At 43.5% G+C, this 10,000-nt stretch overlaps 1 protein-coding gene across 1 annotated transcript in view; it reads left to right on the top strand.

Annotated features, from left to right (window-relative positions):
• Positions 1-10,000, top strand: part of LOC143301036 (cell surface hyaluronidase CEMIP2-like) — a 34,552-nt gene that overhangs the window by 18,567 nt on the left and 5,985 nt on the right. Inside the window, exons 13-20 of the mRNA XM_076615038.1 lie at positions 137-252; positions 1,779-1,937; positions 2,582-2,804; positions 5,416-5,628; positions 6,673-6,781; positions 7,460-7,565; positions 7,975-8,145; positions 9,828-9,836. Of these exons, the coding sequence (XP_076471153.1) occupies positions 137-252; positions 1,779-1,937; positions 2,582-2,804; positions 5,416-5,628; positions 6,673-6,781; positions 7,460-7,565; positions 7,975-8,145; positions 9,828-9,836 (1,106 nt within the window). The remainder of the gene's footprint in view (positions 1-136; positions 253-1,778; positions 1,938-2,581; positions 2,805-5,415; positions 5,629-6,672; positions 6,782-7,459; positions 7,566-7,974; positions 8,146-9,827; positions 9,837-10,000) is intronic.

Below are 10,000 nucleotides of genomic sequence, written 5' to 3'. Positions count from 1 at the left end.
AAACAAATAAATAAATATATAACTAACTAAGTAATGATAATATATTTTTTTTAAGAATAAATAAATAAATAAATAAATAAATAAATAAATCCCACAGTACGGTGTGATCATGGACGGGAGGCTGTCCAACGGGGAGTATTTCCAAGACGTGTACGCCCCGGAGAACGCCATCCTGACCAAGGGCAACAACTTCATCGACCCCCGGGAACCCAACAACGAGAACGGAGACCAGAGAGTGCAGTACCTGGAAAGGTGTGTGTGTGTGTGTGTGTGTGTGTGTGTGTGTGTGTGTGTGTGTGTGTGGTATTTTTTCCCTCTGTGTGTGTATGAATGTTTGTGTATGTCTCTGTGTGTGTGCGTGTGCGTCTTTTTGTTGTTGTTGTGGTGTTTTTTGTTTGTTTGTTTGTTTTTGTTTGTTTGTTTGTTGTTGTTGTTGTTGTTGCCACAGGCCCATTCATTTTATTTTTATTTCCCTTTTTATCCATATCCTCTCTTTTATAACCCTAATTTTATGTCATGCTATTTTATTTTCTTCTCTTCACTTATGTTTTTCGTCGCCTTTTTCTTTCATTTTATTAATTTTCGTGGGTTTTTTTTTTGTTTTGTTTTGTTTTTCCTTTCAGGACGACCTCCTACAAGAACAAGCAATTCAACATGCATGTCCGTGCGGGGAATGTCTACATTGTCAATTCGACGTACGTTGATTATTCCATCCTCATTTCTTCTCCCCCTTGATAGCTTTCGTCAACTTGGAAACGTCTTGTTTCGATGCCACATTTAAATAATTCAGTTATTCTAGTTTGTTTTTGTTATTGTTGTTGTTGAAAGGCGTTAGTTGAATTCATTGGAATACATGAAGGTAAGGTAATTTTTTTGGCAGTCCTAGGCGTGATTTTTATAGTGTAATCGATGAAGGCTTTCATTTGAAATAATTGATTCTTAAATCTGAAATTGTGACGAAGCACTTGGCTGTTGTTTTGGTGTTGTTAACGTTGTTGTTGTTTTTACAACTTGTCATGAAGGAAAGAAATACAGAAAACTAGGAACAGGACAAGGAACGATGGTTAACACAACGTAATAGTGTTAAGCATGCGCATCACATAACCTTATACATTGAAAAGCTTACATGTATAGTACAATGTCATGTATAAGTAGTACAGTGATGGGGAGAGAGAGAGAGAGAGAGAGAGAGAGAGAGAGAGAGAGAGAGAGAGAAAATGAAGGAAGGAAGAAAAGAAGAAAAACTGGGTGGAAAGAGTGAGAGAGAGAGAGAGTGTGTGTGTGTGTGTGTGTGTGTGCTTTTTTGTTTGTTTGTGTTTTGAGTGGGGGTACGAAAACCAAAGAGTAACACGTTAGGTATTCAGACTTGTTGTCCTTTTTGATTCACTGCACATGTATTGTGACATTTTCAAACAAAATACCGTTACCCCCCCCCCACCCCCACCCCCACCCCAAAAAAAAACCAACAAAAAAAAAACAATCACAGATGTTCCACAGTCATTGTTCATAAGTTATTATCGCAGGCATAAACGATCATACATCCAAATAGGGAAATGCCTAAAAACATCCTCATTGGTATTCTCCTAACCCCCCCCCCCCACCTCCATCACCCCCCGAGCCCCCTGCCTGCCCCTTTGAAGGTTCATAGGGTATGCCTAAATCATTCTCATGGGTATTCTCCTAACACCCCCCCCCCCCCTCCCAACCTCTCCACCTCTCTCCCCCCATCTGCACTTTCAAAGGTTTGCCGACGCTCCAGTTGGGTTCTACGCTACCAGTTCTGCTGACAACACGTCGGTTGAATTGTACGACTGCATGTTCGTGGGGGAAACAGCCAACAAGGGAAAGCCCTTCTTCTACGTCAACCGCTCGGAGGTGTACGGGGATGGTCCCTTCCCCACCCATCAGTTTGACCGCTCCATCGCCATGGACAAGCCGTGAGTCTGGTGGTGGTGGTGGTGGTGGTGGTGGTTTGTTTGTTTATTTGTTTGTTCGGTCGTTCGTTCGTTTCTTTGTTTGAGTTGGTGGTTTGGGTGTTTCATTGTTTTATGCGAGACATTGCACACACGCTCACACACACACAGACACATACACACACATAAACACACAAGCGCACTCACGCACACGCACAGACACACACAAACACAAACACACACGCACATGCATGCCCTCACACACACATACACACACACATAAAAAACACGCGCGCGCGCGCGTGAGCGCTCTCATGCAGATGTACGTGTACTGCGGGAGAGAGTCAGAGAGAGACAGACAAAGATACAGACAGACAGAGACAACGAAAAAGACAAGACAGACAGAGACACTGAAAGAGTCAGTGAGAAGGATAGACAAACAGAGAAACAAACATTGAGACAAACACACACACACACACACACACAAATTGTGAGAAAAAATTGTGACATAAACAAAACCGTCACATCATCTTCCAAGGACACAAAATCCCTCCACCCTGACCCCCCCCCCCTCTCCCACACCCACACACACATACACCCTCCACCCTGACCCCCACCACCCAAAGAAAAGTGATTCCCCTTTTTTCAGTTCGTCATTTGTATTGCAGAGAACATTCACTGACAGCGGTCAGTTTCGCGAAGGGGCCATACACTTTGACCAACTGCTACTTTGACCAGTACAAGGACTGGTACTGGAACGACGAATTCCAGCAAAAGTGGGGTTACCGCCCTTTGCGGAGAGGTGGCGCCATCAGCTTCCGGCGTGAGAACATTGACCCTTCTGTCCCTTCCAACGGCGTTCGTGACATGAAGTTTGGCTTCTGCGATAAGGTGAGTGACTGGAATGCGAATCAATCACGTGGTCTTCGTTCATTCGTTCATGTGGTTCATTTATTCGCTCATTCATTCCTTCATCCATCAGCATTATTATAAGCATTAACCCATTCAACTCTGTGGGATTTACAGTCTTGGCAGACTTCCTTGTCATAATGAAACAGAATAAACGCAGAAAATATACTGTTTATGTCGCACTTCAGCATCTTAACTCTCTCCATACGAACGGCGAAAGAGACGACGTTAACAGCGTTTCATCCCAATTACCATCATCAAAATATTGCAAGCGGAAGGCTCTTATACTGAAGACGTGAATGTTGACAAAGACTACCACAACTCTGACGACGGAAGCTAAAGGTTGGGTCATTCAGACACCCACTGGACATCCGAGGGGTCTGTGTAGAGGAGAAGAGAGGACTGGCCGTACTGAGTGAGTTAAATTGTTGGAGCTGAATTTAGGATAGTAAAGTGCGATTATACCCCCTCCAGATTACGTGTGGACATATCCAGAATTACTGTAGAAATTAATTCCCTTTCCTCTCGTTGCGATTAATGCTTATGTCGGAACGTGAAAACCGCTTTAATGAGACGGCAGAACAACATTTGGGCACTGGGCTCAATGAGTTAATATGCTGTCTAGGGATGGGCTGGAGATATTTCCAACTGGCCTTCGAGACCAATCGCCCAGGATCGCCCTACTATGTTTTATCTGTCATCCATTGATTCAAAATAGTCGGAGAAACACTTTGCACAGACTGAATATGACACGAGAAACGAAAGGGTGAAACTTCCACACCAAGATTGTATTGTATTGTATTGTATTGTATTGTATTGTATTGTGTTGTGTTGTGTTGTGTTGTATTACTTTTTTTGTCACACAAGATTTCTCAATATGAAATTTGGGCTGTACTCCCTGGAGAGAGCACATTGCCACAGTATTTTTTCTTCTTCTTTTTCCGCAAGTGTTAGCCTTGTGTCTTCAGAATTGTTCCAGGAACAACATCTCTGTTGCCCTGTGTTTGTTTACCTGTGCTGGGTACATGCCACATACAAGACTTTGGTCTCATGCGATTGACTAGCACCCAGGTTACCATTCAAGGTTTAGAGAAAGGACGGGGGCTGGGGGGCAGGGGGGGTAGGGGGCTGGGGGGTGGGTGGGGGGGGGGTAAAATCCCGGTCTGTATGGTTATGGGACTTGAATCCGTGGATATTACCTTCTTCTTCAGGTGCCTCATCTCTAGGCCACTGTAGGTTTGTTTTGACAGGGAAAGTTACTATAGCTCCTTACTTTAGACCTGTCTTAGTTGATTTTGTGTTAATGTTGCATACAAACTAAGTTACTATATCTCCTTAATTTAGACCTATCTTAGTTGATTTTGTGTTAATGTTGCATACAAACTAAGTTACTATATCTCCTTAATTTAGACCTGTCTTAGTTGATTTTGTGTTAATGTTGCATACAAACTAAGTTACTATATCTTCTTAATTTAGACCTTAGTTGATTTTGTGTTAATGTTGCATACAAACTCAGGCTAGGGCCTCAAGGCGTGATCCAAGCGTTAGGTTTATGAGTATATCAGGTACCTGCTCTTTTCTTTTCAAAGCACATGTGTCAAGGAACTGTAAAAAAAAAAAAAAAAAAAAAAAAAAGTTTTTTTGCACCCTAGGGCATTGAAACGTTGCATCCTTTTTTTTTTTTTTTTTTTTTTTTTTTACACATTCAGTCACAACAAAGAGTGATGTCCATAAAACAAAACAAACAAAAAAGCACAAAAGTCCACTCACATAAACACGCAAATACACATTAACTGGTAACTTTTCCTTCGCAATAAAAATGACAACATCCTTGTCCATATCAACGGACAAAAAAAAAGAATCGAAAAAAAGAACTGCAAATAGAAAGAAACAAATGATTTAAAGTCAGTCTACATGCTGTGATGCCTCTTTGAGAACTGACATTGTATGCACTGTGGTTGAATGAAGCCAGTGCAACATCTGTACCCACGTCGGAGGTAGGGGTGTGGAAGGGATGGTACTTAAAAGGGGGGTATACAGAGAAAGGATAAACTAGAACAATAGAATAAATAGTTCGTAAATATCCGTCAAACAGCAACCAACAACATAAACAATAACAATTAAAAAAAAAAAGATTTAAACAATAACAATTTAAAAAAAAAAAAGATTTAAAAATCGGAGGGTCGCATCAGAGAAACAATCCTATTGGACTATGTAACAGGGATTCACCAATTTCGAACGCTCGTCATTGGTTGGATATTATTTCTATTATGTTTTGTTCTGAAAATATTTACATGACTTTGGAAGCAACCTAACATTCCTTTGACGTTGAAACAAAATATCGTTTCGTTCTATCTGTTACCGTATATACAACAAATGTTTTTGCTGCCTTTTTTTCTTCTTTGTTTTTTTTCAAGGCCTGACTAAGCGCGTTGGGTTACGCTGCTGGTCAGGCATCTGCTTGGCAGATATGGTGTAGCGTATATGGATTTGACCGAACGCGGTGACGCCTCCTTGAGCTACTAATACTGATACTGATTTTGCTGCTAAACTTCGTCTTGAAACCATGTCTTCTCTCCGGACTGTTGTTCAGGAGGACAACGGGAACTGGGTGCTGAACAGAGGAGAGATCTTCGAGTGGCACATGATGGACGGCAACCTTCAGAACCAGTTCCGTGATTATGACGGCAGCGTGACGGGCCAGGCAGGGACCCAGCTGGTGCGTGACCTCCCGTTCTTCACCGATGACCGCTGTGTTTACCATGACAACTGGGGCATGGCCGCCTGTCCCTATGACTACGCCAAGGTAAGGAGGACTGCAGGTGGTTCCAGACAATGGGGTTCGTGTCTTGTAGAACATGATCCATTGTGTTACCCGTCACTATGACTCCGCCGAGTTATGACTGTTGTCTTAAATGACAGCAGCAGCAAGAGCAATGGATTGCCCCCTTAATACAATACAGTAATGATTCTCGATCTCTTTGTCTGTCTGTCTGTGTCAGTCTCTCTCTCTCTCTCTCTCTCTCTCTCTCTCTCTCTCTCTCTCTCTCTCTCTGTGCTCTCTCTCTTTCTTTCTCTCCCTTCCCCCACACAATGTGTCCATCTGTCCATATCCCAATTACCCGTCTCCTTACCTGCTATCTTTTATGTCTCTCACATCTGTGTTTTAGATGGTATCATTACTTTTCTGTGTTAATTATTTCACTCGAATCATCCACGTGTAACAATCATGCTTGGCTTTTATTTTTGTTGTTGTTTTTCCCTCTGTGTGTGTTAGTGTTAGTGTGTGTGTGTGTGTGTGTGTGTGTGTGTGTGTGTGTGTGTGTGTGTGTCTGTCTCTCTGTATGTGTGTTACGTATGTTTCTGCGAGAAGAGGGAGCGAGCGGAAAAGTGAGAGGGGCACCTACCCGCTTTCTTGCAATGTATGAGGAAGCGTGAGAAACCACTTGTTCTTTTTTCTTTCTTTCTTTTTTTTTTTTTTCTTTTTTCTTTTTCTTTTTTCTTTTTTTTTCTTTTTTCTTCATAAGACACTTTCTTGCCCTCAGGATTGTTTTTTTTGTCTTTTCACAATCGAAAATGAGAGTGAGAGAGAGAGTGAGAGCGATAGGTTTTCAACATTTTGTGCAATTGTGTGTGTGTGTGTGTGTGTGTGTGTGTGTGTGTGTGTGTGTGTGTGTGGGCCTGTGTGTGTGTGTGTGTGTGTGTGTGTGTGTGTTTGTATGGGCCTGTGTGTGTGTGTGTGTGTGTGTGTGTATGGGCCTCTGTGTGTGTGTGTGTGTGTGTGTGTGTGTGTGTGTGTGTGTGTGTGTGTGTGTGTGTGTGTGTGTGTGTGTGTGTGTGCTGTACCCAGGTCCGGTTCACAGGAAACACAGGCGTGCTGTATGAAGCGAAGGGCGCTAAGACCTACCCTGTCACCATGAGACGTGATGATGTTCACAAAAGTCCCTTAATTCTGAGAGGTCAGTGCTCTCTCTCTCTCTCTCTCTCTCTCTCTCTCTCTCTCTCTCTCTCTCTGTGTGTGTGTGTCTGTGATTAGGGGGGTGGGGGGAGTGTGGTTGGATGGGTGTAGGTGGGTATGGGTTTGGGTGCATCCTCCTATTCTGTCGCCATGAGGCGTGACGATGTTTGTAGAAGTCCCTTGACTGAAAAGTCAGTGCTCTCTCTCTCTCTCTCTCTCTCTCTCTCTCTCTCTCTCTGTGTGTGTGTGTGTTGGGGGTGTGTGGTTGGATGGGTGTATGTGAGTATTTGTGTGGGTTTGGGTGTGGGTGTGGGTACACCCACCTATTCTGTCCCCATGATGATGCGTGACGATGTTTGAAACAGTCCTTTGACTGTGAAAGGTTTGTCATCTGTGTGTGTGTGTGTGTGTGTGTGTGTGTGTGTGTGAGAGAGAGAGAGAGAGAGAGAGAGAGAGAGAGAGAGAGAGAGAGAGAGAGATAAGATATGTGCTCCGGTATTACGTTCATCTCTATCTTCGTCTCCTTTTGGATACCAGACCTTGCAAATCGGACTGATGGGGGTAAATTTAAAAACGCCATAACGGGCGTTCTGTGCGAATGCCTGCCTGGCCATCATTCATCTGGTGTGTGTCCCAGTAGTCACGTTATCTTAGAGAGTGAGTATCCCTGTGTGTTCAGGGGACGATGACATCGAGTTCCTGACGATGAAGAACCGGTCCTACACTGTCAACTTTAACGGCAGCATCCCCAAGGACATCACCATCACAGGCATCAACATGGAGAGGTAAGACTCTTAGACTCACTGCTGTGCACATAGATTTATTTATCTATTTATTTATTTATTTATCATCTTTATTTTTAACCTCTGTATGTATGCATGTCTATATGGATGGGTGGACGAATGGATGGATGGATAGAAGGGTCTATATAATATTCATTTCTCCGCAACAGCAAAAAATGCTGATGGTTCTTTTGAGCCAGGAATGCTGCATGCTCGACATTAATTGTCTCTGTATCCATGAAACACGAAAACTCTTATGTAGATTATAGGACTTTTAACTCGTAGCGTTTTAAGGAAGAACACACACACACACACACACACACACACACACACACACACGCAAACAAAAAAAAACAAAACAAAAAAAACGCGCATACGTGTGGTTACATTTTTTTTTTTTGTTCGGATACAGAGGCGACGTGATCCGTTTGGGAATCTGCCTGCCTAAGGATACGACCCAGATCAAAGTACGGAGTCACTACTTGCCCATCCGCACAGACATGGAGGTCAACACCGTCATATCCATGGCTGAACTGGATCAGGACGACTCTGGCTATGCTGTGTTTTACGACAAGGCTGCCAAGTATGTGACGTACAGTGTAGCTGTCTATTACGACAGCGTTGTCAAGTTGATGGAGTGATGGCCTTTTGGTAACGCGTCCGCCTAGGAAGCGAGAGAATCTGAGCGCTCTGGTTCGAATCACGGTTCAGCCGCCGATATTTTCTCCCCCTCCACTAGACCTTAATTGGTGGTCTGGACGCTAGTTATTCGGATGAGACGATAAACCGAGGTTCCGTGTGCAGCATGCACTTAGCGCACGTAAAAGAACCCACGGCAACAAAAGGGTTGTTCCTGGCAAAATTCTGTTGAAAAATCCACATCGATAGGAAAAACAAATAAAACTGCATGCAGGAAAAAATACAAAAAAATGGGTGGCGCTGTGTTGTAGCGACGCGCTTTCCCTGGGGAGAGCAGCCCGAATTTCACACAGAGAAATCTGTTGTGATAAAAAGAAATACAAATACAAATAAGTGACGTATGGTGTATAACGACAAGGCTGCCAAGTAAGTGACGTATGGTGTAGCTGTGTATTACGTCAGAGCTGCCAAGTAAGTGACGTATGGTGTAGCTGTGTATAACGACAGGGCTGCCAAGTAAGTGACGTACAGTGTAGCTGTGTATCACGACAGGGCTGCCAAGTAAGTGACGTATGGTGTAGCTGTGTATTACGTCAGGGCTGCCAAGTAAGTGACGTATGGTGTAGCTGTGTATAACGACAGGGCTGCCAAGTAAGTGACGTACAGTGTAGCTGTGTATCACGGCAGGGCTGCCAAGTAAGTGACGTATGGTGTAGCTGTGTATCACGACAGGGCTGCCAAGTAAGTGACGTATGGTTTATTACTCTTGTTTGATCAAGTTATCCGCGTGTGTGTGTGTGTGGGGGGGGGGGAGGGGAAGGGGGGGGGTGTGTGGTGCGGGTGTGTGCTGATTATCTGGTTGTGGTTTTCCGCAATTCATCTTTATTCTTATCTTATCTGTCTATTATAATCAATGTGCAGTATAGTAGGCTATGTTTATAATTATATTCAAATAATGTTTCTTAATTCTTTCTGTTTTTACATTAAGAATACTAGTTATTACCTGCAGTGTGTGGATGTATGTATGAAACGATGTACGTGATATTTTTTTACATTTGTATCTTCGTAATATTTGTTGGGGCTGCTGTTGGCTTTTACAGTTATGGTCCCCATGTTGTTTACTTGTCTATGTTGTGATAATGCACCTGACCAAATTTCTCCAGTTGGAGATAATAAAGTTATTCTTATCTTATCTTATGGTGTAGCTGTGTATCACGACAGGGCTGCCAAGTAAGTGACGTACAGTGTAGCTGTGTATTACGTCAGGGCTGCCAAGTAAGTGACGTATGGTGTAGCTGTGTATTACGTCAGGGCTGCCAAGTAAGTGACGTATGGTGTAGCTGTGTATAACGACAGGGCTGCCAAGTAAGTGACGTACAGTGTAGCTGTGTATTACGTCAGGGCTGCCAAGTAAGTGACGTATGCTGTAGCTGTGTATCACGACAGGGCTGCCAAGTAAGTGACGTATGGTGTAGCTGTGTATCACGACAGACCTGCCAAGTAAGTGACGTATGGTGTAGCTGTGTATTACGACACGGCTGCCAAGTAAGTGACGTATGGTGTAGCTGTGTATCACGACAGGGTTGTCAAGTAAGTGACGTATGGTGTAGCTGTGTATCACGACAGGGCTGTCAAGTAAGTGACGTATGGTGTAGCTGTGTATTACGTCAGAGCTGCCAAGTAAGTGACGTATGGTGTAGCTGTGTATAACGTCACAGCTGCCAAGTAAGTGACGTATGGTGTAGCTGTGTATTACGACACGGCTGCCAAGTAAGTGACGTACAGTATAGCTGTGTATC

The sequence above is a fragment of the Babylonia areolata genome, chromosome 27 (genome assembly GCF_041734735.1).
Source record: "Babylonia areolata isolate BAREFJ2019XMU chromosome 27, ASM4173473v1, whole genome shotgun sequence".
NCBI classification, from domain to species: Eukaryota; Metazoa; Mollusca; class Gastropoda; order Neogastropoda; family Buccinidae; genus Babylonia; species Babylonia areolata.
The sequence above is the reverse complement of the archived record's forward strand: the minus strand, read 5'-3'. Positions and strand labels throughout refer to the sequence as shown.